Here is a 19,032-nt window from a genome sequence, read left to right as displayed (position 1 = left end):
TGTTTAATAACGGCAAATTTCAAATCAGCAATGCAGTAATAGTCCAGTACAGCAAGGGTTAAGACATGGAAGACAATGTGTAAAAAGGCAGCAGTGTAACGTGCAAGAAACTGTTCACTATCAAGGATAGAGAAACCGTCCGCTCACAAAAAAAGTGACTTTTGAAGTGTGTGGCGGAGCGCGAGGTATTTGAGTTTGTTACAGCGCATCTTCATTACAACTGATGAATTAAACTCTATGGAAAATATCCCTAACATTCCTGATCTGTTTAACATCAACGGTAATTCAGTTACGATGCTTAGTTCTCTTGCTATACTATGTTAAAGAGTAATCTTAGGTGAGCTCAGGAATGTGCACGTGTCTCACGCCATCTGACTGAAGCGTTATATATAGAAACAAACACTGTTAAAAGAGACGCGCACACTCCTATCTTTATTCTTCAACAAAGGACACCAATAGCACAAATTTGATAATAGAAGTAAATTGTGAAGTTGTTCTAAACCACATGCCCTGTCTGAATCATGAGTTTAATTTTGACTTTACTGTCCCGCCCCCGAGGAGTAGAGCCTCTTATAGTTTGTCTAAAAAGAGGCATTTTATGATTTAGATAGAGTGTACCTAGGTAGCATCTGGAACATACATGGCAGGAGGCAGTGCTCTTGCAAAACTGCATGTCATATAGTGCTCCAGAAACGTGTACGCTCCTGAGCCTACATCCCTGCTTGTCAACCAAAGATACTAAGAGAATGAAGATAATTTGAGAATAGAATTAAATGAGCAAGTTGTTTAGAACCGCCTGCTCTCTTTGATTTGTAAAAGAGAAATTGAAGGTTTTTATATTCGCTAAGCACAGTAAGGGAGATTTTAGAGCACAATTTAACTTGTGAAGGCAACGTACAGTGTACCCCAATAACACTATAGTAATAGGGGAACAGCGCCAAAGACTATAGAATAGTGTACAGGCTCACTCTCAATGAATTGTACAGAGAGATATTATAATATAGGGGTAGGGAGGAGCGCCCGAAACAAGGGCTAAAGTAAGAAGAAAGTGTGAAGGAGAGTAAACGCTTATGATAAATCACACACCTACTAATAAAATAGAAAAACAATTCATTGTACGCAGAATACAAATATTTTGATGTAAAAAACAAGAATAGGGTGTATATCTATGAAGGACCAATAAGTATTACTTTATAGGGTCTCTCTAAGGTATCTCTTAGAGTAGATAACCCAATGGTGGGTAGAAGTACCCAACGTGTGATGATTTCGAAAATCGAATTGAAACAGTTGAGGGATACTGTATAGCGAATTGCTAGTGAAGCAAAATGTGTAAAAAATTAAATGGGACAAAAATAGAGTTGAGACTAATGTGAAGCAAAAAATAAATAAAAGCGAACGTGAGACATATACTGGAGCAAATAATAATAAAAAGCCAAATTACCGAGTATGTGAATATGCGTTTTCTTCCACTTATATAAATGAGACAGTGTATCCAATATGATGCGAAAGTGAGGCAAATACTACAAAAATTACAAGAAAAAACATTTTTCTTATTTGGGTGTATTATAAATGTGTGTACGCTTCCACTATCAGAAAGTGAAACAGTGTATTAGAAGCGAAGCGGATACTGAAGCAAATAATACAAGGAAACAAATTACAGTGTTTATAAATGTGTGTATGCTTCCACTATGAAGTGAAACTGTGTATCCAATTACTAAGTATAAGGAAAAAGAAAAATGTGGTAGCTATTATAAATTGAAACACAGAATCATATCATTAGGGAAATGCTCCCATAAACAGTTATATGTAAAAAAAGGGGGGCAAAATAAAAATATTGCAAGTGAAATGAACAAAAATAAACAATTAACTCTGAGGGCGAGACAGACAAATATTATATACAGATTAAAATGACATTTAATATAAATCAGACATATGAAGTAGTGGATAAACAATTTAGGCAACAAGTAGACAAGAAAAAAACATAATTTATGTAAGAACTTACCTGATAAATTAATTTCTTTCATATTGGCAAGAGTCCATGAGCTAGTGACATATGGGATATACAATCCTACCAGGAGGGGCAAAGTTTCCCAAACCTCAAAATGCCTATAAATACACCCCTCACCACATCCACAATTCAGTTTAACGAATAGCCAAGCAGTGGGGTGATAAAGAAAGGAGTAGAAAGCATCAACAAAGGAAATTTGGAAATAATTGTGCTTTATACAAAAAATCATAACCACCATAAAAAGGGTGGGCCTCATGGACTCTTGCCAATATGAAAGAAATTAATTTATCAGGTAAGTTCTTACATAAATTATGTTTTCTTTCATGTAATTGGCAAGAGTCCATGAGCTAGTGACATGTGGGATATCAATACCCAAAATGTGGAGTCTTCGACTCAAGAGTCACTAGAGAGGGAGGGAATAAAAATAAAAACAGCCATATTCCGCTGAAAAAATTAATCCACAACCCAAAAAAATAAGTTTATTTCATTTTTGAAAGAAAAAAACTTAAAACAAAAGCAGAAGAATGAAACTGAAACAGCTGCCTGAAAAACATTTCTACCAAAAACTGCTTCCGAAGAAGCAAATACATCAAAACGGTAGAATTTAGTAAATGTATGTAAAGAAAACCAAGTCGCCGCTTTGCAAATCTGATCAACTGAAGCTTCATTCATAAAAGCCCACGAAGTGGAGACTGATCTAGTAGAATGAGCTGTAATTCTCTGAGGCAGGGCCTGACCCGACTCCAAATAAGCTTGATGAATCAAAAGTTTCAACCAAGAAGCCAAGGAAATAGCAGAAGCCTTCTAACCTTTCCTAGGACCAGAAAATAAAACAAATAGACTGGAAGTCTTCCTGAAATCTTTAGTAGCTTCCACATAATATTTCAAAGCTCTTACCACATCCAAAGAATGTAAGGATCTTTCCAAAGAATTGTTAGGATTAGGACACAAGGAAGGGACAACAATTTCTCTATTAATGTTGTAAGAATTCACAACCTTAGGTAAAAATTGAAAAGAAGTCCGCAAAACTGCCTTATCCTGATGAAAAATCAGAAAAGGAGACTCACAAGAAAGAGCAGATAGCTCAGAAACTCTTCTAGCAGAAGAGATAGCCAAAAGGAACAACACTTTCCAAGAAAGTAGTTTAATGTCCAAAGAATGCATAGGCTCAAATGGAGGAGCCTGTAAAGCCTTCAGAACCAAATTAAGACTCCAAGGAGGAGACATTGATTTAATGACAGGCTTAATACAAACTAAAGCCTGTACAAAACAGTGAATATCAGGACAGGAAGTATAGCAATCTTTCTGTGAAATAAAACAGAAAGAGCAGAGATTTGACCTTTCAAGGAACTTGCAGACAAACCGTTATCCAAACCATCCTGAAGGAACTGTAAAATTCTAGGAACTGGTCTGAATAAATTTTCTTTCTTTGGTACAATGAATAGGTTTGAATAAAACCCCAAACCTTGTTCCTGAGGAGAAACTGGCATGATTACCCCTGAAGACTCCAGGTCTGAAACACACTTCAGAAAAGCCTGAGCTTTTACTGGATTTACAGGGATGCGTGAGAGAAAAAATCTTCTCACAGGAGGTCTTATTTTGAATACTATTCGATACCCCTGAGAGACAATGCTCTGAATCTGGAATGAGGGCCACACCTTCATGCGGACTTAGGGGCTGACTTTGGTTTCCTAAATGGCTTGGATTTATTCCAGTTTGAGGAAGGCTTCCAATTGGAAGCAGATTCCTTGGGGGGAGGATTGAGTTTTTGTTCCTTATTCTGACGAAAGGAACGAAAACGGATAGAAGCCTTAGATTTGCACTTAGGTTTTTTATCCTGAGGCAAAAAAACTCCTTTTCCCCCAGTGATAGTTGAAATAATAGAATCCAACTGGGAACCAAATAAATTATTACCTTGGAAAGAAAGAGATAGTAATCAAGATTTAGATGTCATATCAGCATTCCAAGACTTAAGCCACAAAGCTCTTCTAGCTAATACAGCTAAAGACATGGATCTAACATCAATTTTGATAATATCAAAAATGGCATCACAAATAAAATGATTAGCATGTTGCAGTAAGCGAATAACGCTAGATAAGTCAGAATCCAATTCATGTTGCGCTAAATTTTCCAACCAGAAAGTTGATGCAGCCGCAACATCAGCCAAAGAAATAGCAGGTCTGAGAAGATGGCCTGAATATAAATAGGCCTTTCTTAGATAAGATTAAAGCTTCCTATCTAAAGGATCCTTAAAGGAAGTACTATCTTCCATAGGAATAGTGGTACCTTTAGCAAGAGTAGAAATAGCCCCATCAACTTTGAGGATTTTTTCCCAAAACTCTATAGATTTTGCTGGTAAAGGATACAATTTTTTAAACCTTGAAGAAGGAATAAAAGAAGTACCTGGCTTATTCCATTCTCTAGAAATCATATCCGAAATAGCCTCAGGAATGGGAAAAACCCCTGGAGAAACCACAGGAGGTTTAAAAACAGCATTTAAACGTTTATTAGACTGAACGTCAATAGGACTGGTTACCTCAATATCCAAAGTAATTAACACTTCTTTTAATAAAGAACGCATATACTCTATTTTAAATAAATAAGTAGATTTGTCAGTGTCAATGTCTGAGGAAGGATCTTCTGAATCAGATAGATCCTCATCAGAAGAGGATAAATTATTATGTTGTTGGCCATTTGAAATTTCATCAGCTAAATGAGAAGTTTTAAAAGACCTTTTACGTTTATTAGGAGGTGGAAATGCAGACAAAGCCTTCATTATAGAATCAGAAACAAATTCTTTAAAATTTACAGGTATATCATGCACATTAGAAGTTGAAGGAACTGCAACTGGCAATGTACTATTACTGATTGACACACTATCTGCATGTAAAAGTTTATCATGACAACTATTACAAATGACATTCGGTGGAATCATTTCTACACTTTTACAACAAATGCACTTAGCTTTGGTAGAACCAATGTCAGGCAGCAATGTTCCAGCAGAAACTTCTGAGGCAGGATCAGATTGGGACATCTTGCAGAATGTAAGAGAAAAAAACAACATATAAAGCAAAATTATCTATTTCCTTATATGACAGTTTCAGGAATGGGAAAAAATGCAATAGCATAGGCCTCTGATAGCAAGAGGCAAACATACAAGGGGTATTGAAATAATGAAAAAAATTTGGCGCCAAGTATGACGCACAACGTAACGTAAACTTTTTTGGCGCCAAAAATAACCGGAAATGACTCACTCGCGTCACTAATGACGCCGCCGTGTGAAAGATCTCGGCGTCACGTATGATTATGTTTCATAAACGTCTTTTTTCGCGCCAAGAATTATGCAATAAAGTATAGCATTTGACTCACCCGCGGGCCTAATACCCGCAATAGCAAGAAGTAGTCAATTGAAAAAAAGACTAAACCCCAGGTAAGAAATAAATTTCTTAAAATGTTTAAATTCCCCAAATATGAAACTGAAAGTCTTCTGAAGGAAATACATGAACCTGACTCATGGCAAATATAAGTACAATACATATATTTAGAACTTTATATAAATGCATAAAGTGCGAAACCATAGCTGAGGTGTCTTAAGTAATAAAAAAACATACTTACCAAAAGACACCCATCCACATATAGCAGATAGCCAAACCAGTACTAAAACAGTTATTAGTAGAGGTAATCGTAAATTGAGAGTATATCGTCGATCTGAAAAGGGAGGTAGGAGATGAATCTCTACGACCGATAACAGAGAATCTATGAAATAGACCCCCGTTAGGGAAATCATTGTATTCAAATAAGTGATACTCCCTTCACGTCCCTCTGACATTCGCTGTACTCTGAGAGGAATCGGGCTTCAACAATGCTGAGAAGCGCATATTAACGTAGAAATCTTAGCACAAACTTACTTCACCACCTCCATAGGAGGCAAAGTTTGGAAAACAGAATTGTGGGTGTGGTGAGGGGTGTATTTATAGGCATTTTGAGGTTTGGGAAACTTTGCCCCTCCTTGTAGGATTGTATATCCCATATGTCACTAGCTCATGGACTCTTGCCAATTACATGAAAGAAAAGGGGAAATAGTGTCTGTGGGGCAACAAAGACAGAATTGGCGAATCTGAAACTGTTAAAAAGGAACGTCCTAGTGAATCACATTAGTCTCACCTCTGTTTTTGTCCCACTATATTATTTACACATTTTGCTTCACTAGCAATTTGCTATACAGTATCCCTCAACTGTTTCAATTCGATTTTCGAAATCATCACACGTTGGCTACTTCTACCCACCATTGGGTTATCTACTCTAAGAGATACCTTACAGAGAGACTATAAAGTAATACTTATTGGTCCTTCATAGATATACACCCTATTCTTGTTTTTTACATCAAAATATTTGTATTCTGTGTATAATGAATTGTTTTTCTATTTGATTAGTAGGTGTGTGATTTATCATAAGCGTTTACTCTCCTTCACACTTTCTTCTTACTTTAGCCCTTGTTTCGGGCGCTCCTCCCTACCCCTATATTATAACGTACAGTGTACCCCCCCATAAGGCTTCATATTAAATAACATTTGATTGCACAGGGGAGGGGGTAATATTTTTATTGAACTTATAGAAAAATATCAAAGCGCCAACAATAGAGGCAGGGTCTTGGGCTCAAATAGATTACTTTGGCAATATTTATTACAATAATGGTTAAAAATCTTATCATTCCATTTCTGGAAAATTGTAAAACATAAGTTAAATAACAATTAACAATTTACTCTTCTTATCAACTTTTATTAAAAATGACTATTTTTTAACGTGGATTTTTACTCCAAGTCGGTACAATGGATAAAACATATATATATATAAACAACGTGGGTTGATACCTCCAATTTCGTTCAAGAAATGAATAAAAATCAATAAAAATCCTTATATATTTCCCTCATGGATCCATGTTAACAATCTAAAATTCTGACAATGTTGACAATCTCTAAACAGTCAGAATAAACTGAATCTTTTAAAACCACCTATTAGTTAGGTGTGATGGGATTCTAATTTCCCCTTTAATACTCCTGTAATTGTATTCCGTGCCTTTTTCAAACAATCACTATTTTAAGGCTGTAATTTACCACAATATAAGCTTATCTGGTAGATATGGTTGCACAATAATTCTTATATTGGCAAACACTTCTATTTTCTGAGCGGGTTACCGCTATTTCAAGCTCAATAAAAACACTAGTGCAGATTGCAAAATAAAGTTCCTAGTGTAAGAGATACAGTTACACTTAGGCTGGTAAGTGTATCTCTTACACTAGGAACTTTATTTTGCAATCTGCACTAGTGTTTTTATCTGTTTTAACAGAGGGATCGAGCTGCACAGAGTTGTAAATACTTATGAAGCTTAGGGATTGAGCCGCACACAACCACAGGCATACAAAAGAACAACACACATACGAACTGAAAAGGAGTATTGGCAACTCCACTGGTCCTGGGAACATATTACCATCTGGGGACTAACCCACACGACTGGGGACTAACCCACACGACTGGGGACTAACCCACACGACTGGGGACTAACCCACACGACTGGGGACTAACCCACACGACTGGGGACTAACCCACACGACTGGGGACTAAGGTTTAGATAAATCAGATGTTTACAGCAATCTTTTAAATTGACATTTTTACTGCAATGGGGAAAGCCGCATAAAAAAATTGAAGTGTCACTATTTATTTCAGATTAAATATCTATTTCAGATTGAATATATTTTTAGGGATAATTTTACGGTATTTAAGTTTATTATCACGTAAATATTTAAGATAAGAGCATCAAATTAAGTTGGATTTGATTTGTTCTATTTTGGACTATTTATTTGAAATGTATTTGAAAGTTAAACACATAGTTAAAATTAAGTGAGTTTTTGTTTTACATATTTTGTCAAGATTTCACTTGCATCAGTATTTTATTTTATTTTTCACAGTGGAATATTTTGCACATGTTTAATTTGATTGCACTAGTCACACAGTAATCACATAATTTTTTCACGGCGATTGAAATAGCGGTAACCCGCTCAGAAAATAGAAGTGTTTGCCAATATAAGAATTATTGTGCAACAAGCTCTACCAGATAAGCTTATATTGTGGTAAATTACAGCCTTAAAATAGTGATTGTTTGAAAAAGGCACGGAATACAATTACAGGAGTATTAAAGGGGAAATTAGAATCCCATCACACCTAACTAATAGGTGGTTTTAAAATCTTTAATTTCTCCTACATAGGTGTGTCCGGTCCACGGCTTCATCCTTACTTGTGGGAATATTCTCTTCCCTAACAGGAAATGGCAAAGAGGCACACAGCAAAAGCTGTCCATATAGCCCCTCCTCTAGCCCCGCCCCCCAGTCATTCTCTTTGCCGCTCTGAACAAGTAGCATCTCCACGACATTCTAATCCAAGTGTCGTCTCTTTCCAAAGCAAGGGCACATACAGACATTGTCGTAGCCTTTCTCAGATCTCACGGGTGGAAGGTGAACATAGAAAAAAGTTCCCTGTCACCGTCCACAAGGGTTCCTTTTCTGGGAACAATAATAGATTCTGTGGAAATGAAGATCTTCCTAACAGAGGTCAGGAAGTTAAAGCTTCTAAATGCTTGTCGAGTTCTTCATTCTATTCCTCAGCCCTCCATAGCTCAGTGCATGGAAGTAATAGGACTAATGGTTGCAGCAATGGACATGGTTCCTTTTGCTCGAATTCATTTAAGACCATTACAGCTGTGCATGCTCAAACAGTGGAATGGGGATTATGCAGACTTGTCTCCCCATATTCAAGTAGATCAGATAACCAGGGACTCACTCCTCTGGTGGTTGACTCAAGATCACCTGTCTCAAGGAATGAGTTTCCGCAGACCGGAGTGGGTCATTGTCACGACCGACGCCAGCCTCTTGGGTTAGGGTGCGGTCTGGGACTCTCGGAAAGCTCAGGGTCTATGGTCTCGGGAAGAGTCTCTTCTCCCGATAAACATTTTGGAACTGAGAGCAATATTCAATGCACTCCTAGCTTGGCCTCAATCAGCGAAGGCCAGGTTCATAAGATTTCAGTCGGACAACATAACGACTGTAGCGTACATCAATCATCAAGGGGGAACAAAGAGTTCCTTAGCGATGAAAGAGGTCTCCAAGATCATCAAATGGGCGGAGGATCACTCCTGCCATCTTTCTGCAATTCACATCCCAGGAGTAGACAACTGGGAGGCGGATTATCTGAGTCGTCAGACTTTCCATCCGGTGGAGTGGGAACTTCACCCGGAGGTCTTTGCCCAGTTAACTCAACTATGGGGCAATCCAGATATGGATCTGATGGCGTCTCATCAGAACTCCAAGGTTCCTCGATACGGGTCCAGATCCAGGGATCCCAAGGCGGCACTGGTGGATGCATTAGTGGCGCCCTGGTCGTTCAATCTGGCTTATGTGTTTCCACCGTTCCCTCTCCTTCCCAGGCTTGTAGCCAGGATCAAACAGGAGAAGGCCTTGTGATTCTAATAGCTCCTGCGTGGCCACGCAGGACTTGGTATGCAGATCTGGTGAATATGTCATCGGTTCCACCATGGAAGCTACCTTTGAGGCAGGACCTTCTAGTTCAAGGTCCATTCAGACATCCAAATCTAGTCTCTCTGCAACTGACTGCTTGGAAATTGAACGCTTGATTCTATCTAAGCGTGGGTTTTCTGATTCGGTTATAGACACTCTGGTTCAAGCCAGAAAACCAGTGACTAGGAAAATTTACCATAAGATATGGCAAAAATGTATCTGTTGGTGCAATTCCAAAGGTTTTTCTTGGAGTAAAATCAAAATCCCTAGAATACTTTCCTTTTTCCAAGAGGGTTTGGATAAAGGTTTGTCAGCTAGTTCTTTAAAAGGACAGATATCTGCTCTGTCTGTTTTATTACACAAACGACTGGCAGCCGTGTCAGATGTACAGGCGTTTGTACAGGCATTAGTTAGGAACAAGCCTGTCTACAGACCTATGACTCCTCCATGGAGTCTAAACTTAGTTCTTTCAGTTATTCAAGGGGTTCCGTTTGAACCCTTACATTCCATAGATATTAAGTTACTATCTTGGAAAGTTCTGTTTTTGGTTGCTATTTCTTCTGCTAGAAGAGTTTCTGAATTATCTGCTCTGCAGTGTTCTACTCCCTATCTGGTTTTCCATTCAGATAAGGTAGTTTTACGTACCAAACCTGGTTTTCTTCCAAAGGTGGTTTCCAACAGGAATATTAACCAGGAAATAGTTGTTCCTTCCCTGTGTCCGAATCCAGTTTCAAAGAAGGAACGTTTGTTACACAACCTAGATGTGGTCCGTGCTCTAAAATTCTACTTAGAGGCAACTAAGGATTTCAGACAAACTTCATCCTTGTTTGTTGTTTATTCTGGTAAGAGGAGAGGACAGAAAGCTACTGCTACCTCTCTTTCCTTTTGGCTGAAAAGCATCATCCGTTTGGCTTATGAGACTGCCGGACGGCAGCCTCCTGAACGAATCACAGCTCACTCTACTAGGGCTGTGGCTTCCACATGGGCCTTCAAGAACGAGGCTTCTGTTGATCAGATTTGTAAGGCAGCGACTTGGTCTTCACTGCATACTTTTACAAAATTTTACAAATTCGATACTTTTGCTTCTTCGGAGGCTGTTTTTGGGAGAATTGTTTTGCAAGCCGTGGTGCCTTCCGTTTAGGTCGCCTGACTTGTTCCCTCCCTTCATCCGTGTCCTATAGCTTTGGTATTGGTTCCCACAAGTAAGGATGAAGCCGTGGACCGGACACACCTATGTAGGAGAAAACAGAATTTATATCTTACCTGATAAATTCCTTTCTCCTACGGTGTGTCCGGTCCACGGCCCGCCCTGGCTTTTTGTCAGGCTTAAATATTTTTATCTCTATACACTACAGTCACCACGACACCCTATAGTTTCTCCTTTTTCTCCTAACCGTCGGTCGAATGACTGGGGGGCGGGGCTAGAGGAGGGGCTATATGGACAGCTTTTGCTGTGTGCCTCTTTGCCATTTCCTGTTAGGGAAGAGAATATTCCCACAAGTAAGGATGAAGCCGTGGACCGGACACACCGTAGGAGAAAGGAATTTATCAGGTAAGATATAAATTCTGTTTTTAAAAGATTCAGTTTATTCTGACTGTTTAGAGATTGTCAACATTGTCAGAATTTTAGGTTGTTAACATGGATCCATGAGGGAAATATATAAGGATTTTTATTGATTTTTATTCATTTCTTGAACGAAATTGGAGGTATCAACCCACGTTGTTTATATATATATATATATATATATATATATATATATATATATATATATATATATAGTCATTTTTAATAAAAGTTGATAAGAAGAGTAAATTGTTAATTGTTATTTAACTTATGTTTTACAATTTTCCAGAAATGGAATGATAAGATTTTTAACCATTATTGTAATAAATATTGCCAAAGTAATCTATTTGAGCCCAAGACCCTGCCTCTATTGTTGGCGCTTTGATATTTTTCTATAAGTTTGATTGTTTGTCCATTGACCACTAGGGGGTTAGTTATCAAGCCGTCAACCTCAAATACGCTGGAATTCCGCAGCTTATTTGTGGCGAGGCTGATTCGCCTTAGTTATCAAGCCCTAGATACCGGCAAAAGTAGAATTTTGTGACGTAAGCTTCGATCCGCCGGACTCAGTTTAACACAGATCGATTCTTACGTCACTCCAGATGTTCCGCACACAAGTGCGGCACAATCTGACTACTTTTGCTAGTTATCAAAAAACTAGCAGGTACGCTCGGCGGCGGATCCCATAGGAGGCGGCGGATCCCATAGGAATCAATGGGAGTCTGACCATAGCGAAAGTTCATGTTCGCTGCTGACAGGCATCCCATTGATTCCTATGGGAGATGTCTGCACCTAACACCCTAACATGTACCCCGAGTCTAAACACCCCTAATCTGTCCCCCCTACACCGCCGCAACTAAATAAAGTGTTTACCCCCTAAACCGCCGCTCCCGGAGCCCACCGCAAGCTATAATAAACATGTTAACCCCTAAACCGCTGCTCCCTGACCCCGCCGCAACTATAATATATGTATTAACCCCTAAACCGCCGCTCCCGGACCCCGTCGCAACCTATATTACATTTATTAACCCCTATCCTGCCCCCCCTACACCGTCGCCACTATAATAAATTTATTAACCCCTATCCTGCCCCCCACTACACCGCCGCAATAAAATTATTAACCCCTAAACCTAAGTCTAACACTAACCCTAACACCCCCTAACTTAAATATTAATTAAATAAATCTAAATAAATTAATCCTATTTAAAACTAAATACTTACCTTTAAAATAAACCCTAATATAGCTACAATATAAATAATAATTATATTGTAGCTATGTTAGGATTTATTTTTATTTTACAGGCAAATTTCAATTTATTTTAACTAGGTACAATAGCTATTAAATAGTTATTAACTATTTAATAGCTTACCTAGCTAAAATAAAGATAAATTAACCTGTAAAATAAAAACTAACCTAAGTTACAATTACACCTAACACTGCACTATACTTTAATAAATTATTCCTATTTAAAACTAAATACTTACCTGTAAAATAAACCCTAAGATAGCTACAATATCATTAATAATTACATTGTAGCTATCTTAGGATTTATATTTATTTTACAGGTAACTTTGTATTTATTTTAGCTAGTTAGAATAGTTATTAAATAGTTATTAACTAATTAATAACTACCTAGCTAAAAGAAATACAAAATTACCTGTAAAATAAATCCTAACCTAAGTTACAATTAAACCTAACACTACACTATCATTAAATTAATTAAATAAATTAACTACAAATAACTAAAATTAAATACAATTACATAAACTAACTAAAGTACAAAAAATAAAAAAAGCTAAGTTACAAAAAATAAAAAAAATAAGTTACAAACATTTTAAAAATATTACAACATTTTTAAGCTACTTACACCTAATCTAAGCCCCCTAATAAAATAACAAAGCCCCCCAAAATAAATAAAATGCCCTACCCTGTTCTAAATTAAAGGATGATCTTCAGGGGGGTAGTGTTAGGTTTTTTAAAGGGGGGTTTGGGTTAGATTAGGGGTATGTGGGTGGTGGGTTTTAATGTTGGGGGGGGGGTGTATTTTTCTTTTACAGGCAAAAGAGCTGAATTCTTTTGGGCATGCCCCACAAAAAGGCCCTTTTAAGGGCTGGTAAGGTAAAAGAGCTTTGAACTTTTTTAATTTAGAATAGGGTAGGGCATTTTTTTATTTTGGGGGGCTTTATTTTATTAGGGGGCTTAGATTAGGTGTAAGTAGCTTAAAATTGTTGTAATATTTTTTAAATGTTTGTAACTTATTTTTTTTATTTTTTGTAACTTAGCTTTTTTTATTTTTTGTACTTTAGTTAGTTTATGTAATTGTATTTAATTGTAGTTATTTGTAGTTAATTTATTTAATTAATTTAATGATAGTGTAGTGTTAGATTTAATTGTAACTTAGGTTAGGATTTATTTTACAGGTAAATTGGTAATTATTTTAACTAGGTAGCTATTAAATAGTTATTAACTATTTAATAGCTATTGTACCTAGTTAAAATAAATACCAAGTTACCTGTAAAATAAATATAAATCCTAAGATAGCTACAATGTAATTATTAATGATATTGTAGCTAACTTAGGGTTTATTTTACAGGTAAGTATTTAGTTTTAAATAGGAATAATTTATTAAAGTATAGTGTAGTGTTAGGTGTAATTGTAACTTAGGTTAGTTTTTATTTTACAGGTACATTTCTCTTTATTTTAGCTAGGTAAGCTATTAAATATTTAATAACTATTTAATAGCTATTGTACCTAGTTAAAAAAATTGAAAGTTGCCTGTAAAATAAAAATAAATCCTAAGATAGCTACAATAAAATTATTATTTATATTGTAGCTATATTAGGTTTTTTTTTTAAAGGTAAGTATTTAGTTTTAAATAGGATTAATTTAGTTCATAATAGAAATATTATTTAGATTTATTTAATATTTAAGTTAGGGGGTGTTAGGGTTAGTGTTAGACTTAGGTTTAGGGGTTAATAAATGTATTACAGTGGCGGCGGTGTAGTGGGGGGGGCAGGATAGGGGTTAATAAATTTATTATAGGTGGCGACGGTGTAGGGGGGGCAGGATAGGGGTTAATAAATTTAATATAGGTTGCGGCGGGGTCCGGGAGCGGCGGTTTAGGGGTTAATACATATATTATAGTTGCGGCGGGGTCAGGGAGCGGCGGTTTAGGGGTTAAACTATTTAGTTGCGGCGAGGTGCGGGATCAGCAGGATAGCGGTTAATAACTATTATAGAGGGCGACGGTATAGGGGGGCAGGATAGGGGTTACTAGGTATAATGTAGGTTGCGGCGGTTTAGGGGTTAATACATTTATAAGAGTTGCGGCGGGGTCTAGGAGCAGCGGTTTAGGGGTTTCTAACTTTATTTAGTTGCGGGGGGCTCCGGGGGCGCCGGTATAGGGGGTAGAACAGTGTAGTTTAGTGTGGGTGCTTAGTGACAGGCTAGCAAGAAAGCTGTAAAAAAGCCGAAGAGCAGCGAGATTGGATGAGTGATAACTCTCACAGTCCGCTGCTCATCGCCCAATACTTGGTGCGCGGCTTTTTGACAGCTTTTTTGATAACTTAGGCAAATTTTTGCAGGTCCGCGGCGGCGATGTGAGGCGAGCTTAGGCGGGCGTATTGGGCCGGCGAAGGCAGGAAAGTTGACACGTTGATAACTCTCCCCCTAGGGGTCAATTTATCTTAGCCAAGGGTCAGTATCAACAGGCGTTGGGTGATCATTCTGGTAATATTTTTATTGCCCAGATTTTTCTATTATTCACTCATTAGGGTTTGTCTAGGATTTTTTAAATTAAATAGAAACATCTGCAATCTCTTCTGTCTACTGTAAGCTAGAACTGTTTGTGCTGCATACACACATATGCTGCTTGTGCACTCTGGTGTCGTGCATAACATATCTGTAATCTCTTCTGTCTACTGTAAGCTAGAACTGTTTGTGCTGCATACACACATATGCTGCTTGTGCACTCTGGTGTCGTGCATAACATATCTGTAACCTCTTCTGTCTACTGTAAGCTAGAGCTGTTTGTGCTGCATACACACATATGCTGCTTGTGCACTCTGGTGTCGTGCATAACATATCTGTAATCTCTTCTGTCTACTGTAAGCTAGAACTGTTTGTGCTGCATACATACATATGCTGCTTGTGCACTCTGGTGTCGTGCATAGCGTTATCTTTGTGTCATACAAGGCACCACTGAATTGGTGAGCAGTAGTGTTTCTGCTAAATCTTTTGGGGTATTACAATATATTATTTCTAGTGTTTGTGCAAGGGGCACTCGCAGCATATGTGCGTATGCCACAGAAACTAATAATATGAAAAGAAGTTCACTGTGCAAATATAAAACAAAAACAATTTATAACTGAAATACTTCTGCACATTTTAGTTTTTATTTCCCTGTAAAGATTGTGCATCCTTTACATGTGCGCCCCTCTCCCCCACAGAGCTCACACATGTCTCGGCTTGGGCTCCTGGCTGCCGCCTTCTCCAGCGGCCACGTAGAGATCTACAGCCTTCCTCATCCTGAGTCACTGTACTCCTACCGGAGCACACAGGTAAAAGGTAGGAAACAACTGACCCATCCCACGGGGAGGGGAGGGGGGTTGGTGATTTCTCCCTGCAGAAGAGCTCACCATGCGTGTGTGTGTATATACACATATTCTATTATATATATATATATATATATATATATATATATATACCGTATATATACACTCACACATCATATAATATATATATACACACACACCTTATATAATATATATACACACACATCATATAATATATATATACACACACACACATCATATAATATATATATACACACGCATCATATATATATACAAACACACATTATATAATATATATATATACACACACATCATATAATCTATATACACACACACATCATATAATATATATATATATACAAACACACATTATATAATATATATATACACACACATCATATAATATATATATACACACACATCATATAATCTATATACACACACACATCATATAATATATATATATATATATATACACACACATCATATAATATGTATATATATATGTAACGGTACCAACCGGATACCAAGGGTTAACACCAGGGAACAATGTCCTGCATAGGGAATCAGCAATTCACAACCCAGCCAGTTTTCAGGTTTTAAAACAGAATGAATTTTATTAAGGCTCATATGCCCAGTATTTATGCAGGTCTGACCCCCCCCAGAAGGGGGGTTGAAAGAATGTTGTACATTAGATGAAGGGAACACACCCTTGACATGATACAATAGATTTACCTTGCTTAAGCTGATAACAATTTAAACACAAGATACATTTGGCTTTTCTTATCACCTAAGCATTTGCTCTCTGAGGGTGATTAAACAATGGACTGTGTATTAATAACATTAATGACAGTGCACAATAGTTGAGGCTAAAGCTGAACACAGTTAACTCTTTCAGTGCTGACAGAAGGGTCTGTCACATCTACATAGCACAATATACAGCCTATAGACAAGCTTTCTTACGTTATAGTCCAGAAGTGGCTAGGTTTGCCACAATGCTCCCCCAGAACCAAGCCGGCATACACAGTCTGATCCCAACGGATCGGCTTGGGGATGTCCGGGGCAACTTTCGGCTCAAGTAAGCTACGGGGTGTTCTCCGCCATCTGCTCCAACTTGGCTCAGTACTGCCCCCACCCCAAACATGGAAGCGTCTCTTCCCAGTGGGACTGGGCTTGGGTAGTCACAGGGTTAACATCAGCGGGATCCATGGGAGCATAGGCAGAAACAAGGGGGGGCCAAGTCATTTCCAAGGAGAACATCAGCAGGTAAGTCCTTCTTGACCCCCACATTCACAAGTCTAGCGCCCACTCCCCAATCCAAATGTACCCTGGCAACAGGTAGGCGGAACACAGTGCCCCCTGCTACCCTCACAGCCATAGTGTCTCCAGTGTGCTGTTTCTCAGACACCAAGTTCTCTTGAAGCAAGGTCATGGTAGCACCAGTATCCCGTAGACCACTGACCTCCTTCCCATTCACTTTAACCCGCTGCCGGTTATTCCGGTGGGCAGCTTGCACGGGGTCTGCTTCATGTAGGCTGCCCCAGCATTCTGGCGCCTCTACGTAGCGGGCCGCAGGCTGAGGATTATGTGGGATTCCGCCGGCGGGTCTTCTCCAGGACTGTGCTTGATTTGCTGCGTTTAGGGGACACTCTGGTCTTTTGTGCCCTAGTCGCTTACATCCAAAGCACCGAATAGGTTGTGAGTAGCCCCGCGAATTGAACCGGGCTCTCTGAGGGTAGTTCGTGGCCGGAGGCCGCGTAGTATAGCGGTGCGCCGGGGGCTGGTAACTGGCCGCTGCTGGGGTGACTGGGGGTCTGTACTCCACTCTAGCAGTGGGCAATCGGTATACCGCTCCCCCTGCTCCTCGTACTGCCACGGATCCACCCGTGTGTACTGTATCCGGCACCAAATGGGGAGCTATCAGGGTTAAAGTAGCTCCCGAATCCCGAAGTCCCTGGACCTCCTTCCCCTCTACGGTCCCCAGCTGGCGGGGATGTTGCCAGTTATCGGAGGCCTGGACCGACATCACCTCATGCAGAATTCCCAGGGGTTCCTCGGCTTGGGTGCTCAACACCTCATGAGCGGCTGGCTCCGTTTGGTAATGGTGAGCAGCCGCCCTTGGGGCCTGGTTCTGTCTGACCTGGTTCCAAGCTTGTCTGCTCCGATTTTGGGTGCACTCACGTGCCATATGTCCCCACTGCTTGCAGGTGTGGCATTGTATATTCGCCCGTCCGTTGTTAGGCTGTAGTCCATGGTGCCTCCTGGCATCAAAATGCTGGTCTGCTAATCTGGCTGCTTCGGTTAAGGTGAGGGGTTTTCGATCTCTCACCCATTCTTGGGCTTCTGGGGACAAGCCGTTAAAGAATTGCTCCAACAGCATCAGTTGTCGCAATTCTTCCATGGTGGTAGCTTGGCTGGCCTGTATCCACCCTTGAGATGCTTGATCCAGCTTGTGGGCCCACTCTGCATGTGAATCTCTTTCTGGCTTGCGCAGGCCTCTAAACTTGCGCCGGTATGCCTCTGAGGTAATGGCATATCTTTCCAAGATCGCTCTCTTCACTTTAGCGTAATCCTTGCTGTCCTCCCTGGGTACAGCGCGATACGCTTCCGCTGCCCTACCGGCTAGCTTGCCTGCTAGCACCGGCACCCATACGGACTGCTCCAAATCATGTAACTCGCACAGTCTCTCAAAATCCTGTAAATACCCATCGATCTCATCCTTCTCCTCACAAAACATTTTAAATGCATGGTATGGGATTTTAGGTCTTACTGGGTTGCTGAGTGCGTCCAAAATGGATTCTGCTCGGGAGGATGCATTCCGCGGACTGTGTGCCATCACGTACTCCTGCACATCTGCCATTACCACGGATAGCATATCCCGTGGTACAGGTTGGGGTAAAAATTCCAGCCTGGTCCTCATTTCCCTCTGGTATAGGGTCTCCTCCATGGCTGCTGGAGGCGTAGCGCTGCGAGCTCTGTCTCCCTCCATCAGCTCAGCAATTAATATAGCCTTGGGTTTGCTGCTGCCTATCTTTCCCCTGGCTTCTAGCAGTTCCTTTAACGTTTGTCTCTTTAGCTTAGAATAATCCATCTCCATTCACTTCGGTCCCTGGTACTCCTTCCATCTTAGTCAGTATTGTAGTAATCCCCCTCTTCCTGAGGTTACTGGCTTGTGTAGTTGCTCTTCTGGGCGATAAGGTTCATTCCGTCGCTTGCCACCAATTGTAACGGTACCAACCGGATACCAAGGGTTAACACCAGGGAACAATGTCCTGCATAGGGAATCAGCAATTCACAACCCAGCCAGTTTTCAGGTT

General features: G+C 39.5%; 1 protein-coding gene across 1 annotated transcript in view; it reads left to right on the top strand.

The window, feature by feature from the left end:
• The window catches only part of GTF3C2 (general transcription factor IIIC subunit 2), a 452,236-nt gene that overhangs the window by 172,773 nt on the left and 260,431 nt on the right, over positions 1-19,032 (top strand). The window contains exon 8 of the mRNA XM_053710988.1: positions 15,590-15,707. Within this exon, the coding sequence (XP_053566963.1) occupies positions 15,590-15,707 (118 nt within the window). The remainder of the gene's footprint in view (positions 1-15,589; positions 15,708-19,032) is intronic.

This window comes from Bombina bombina, chromosome 4 (assembly GCF_027579735.1).
Source record: "Bombina bombina isolate aBomBom1 chromosome 4, aBomBom1.pri, whole genome shotgun sequence".
In the NCBI taxonomy this organism is placed as follows: Eukaryota; Metazoa; Chordata; class Amphibia; order Anura; family Bombinatoridae; genus Bombina; species Bombina bombina.
The sequence above is the reverse complement of the archived record's forward strand: the minus strand, read 5'-3'. Positions and strand labels throughout refer to the sequence as shown.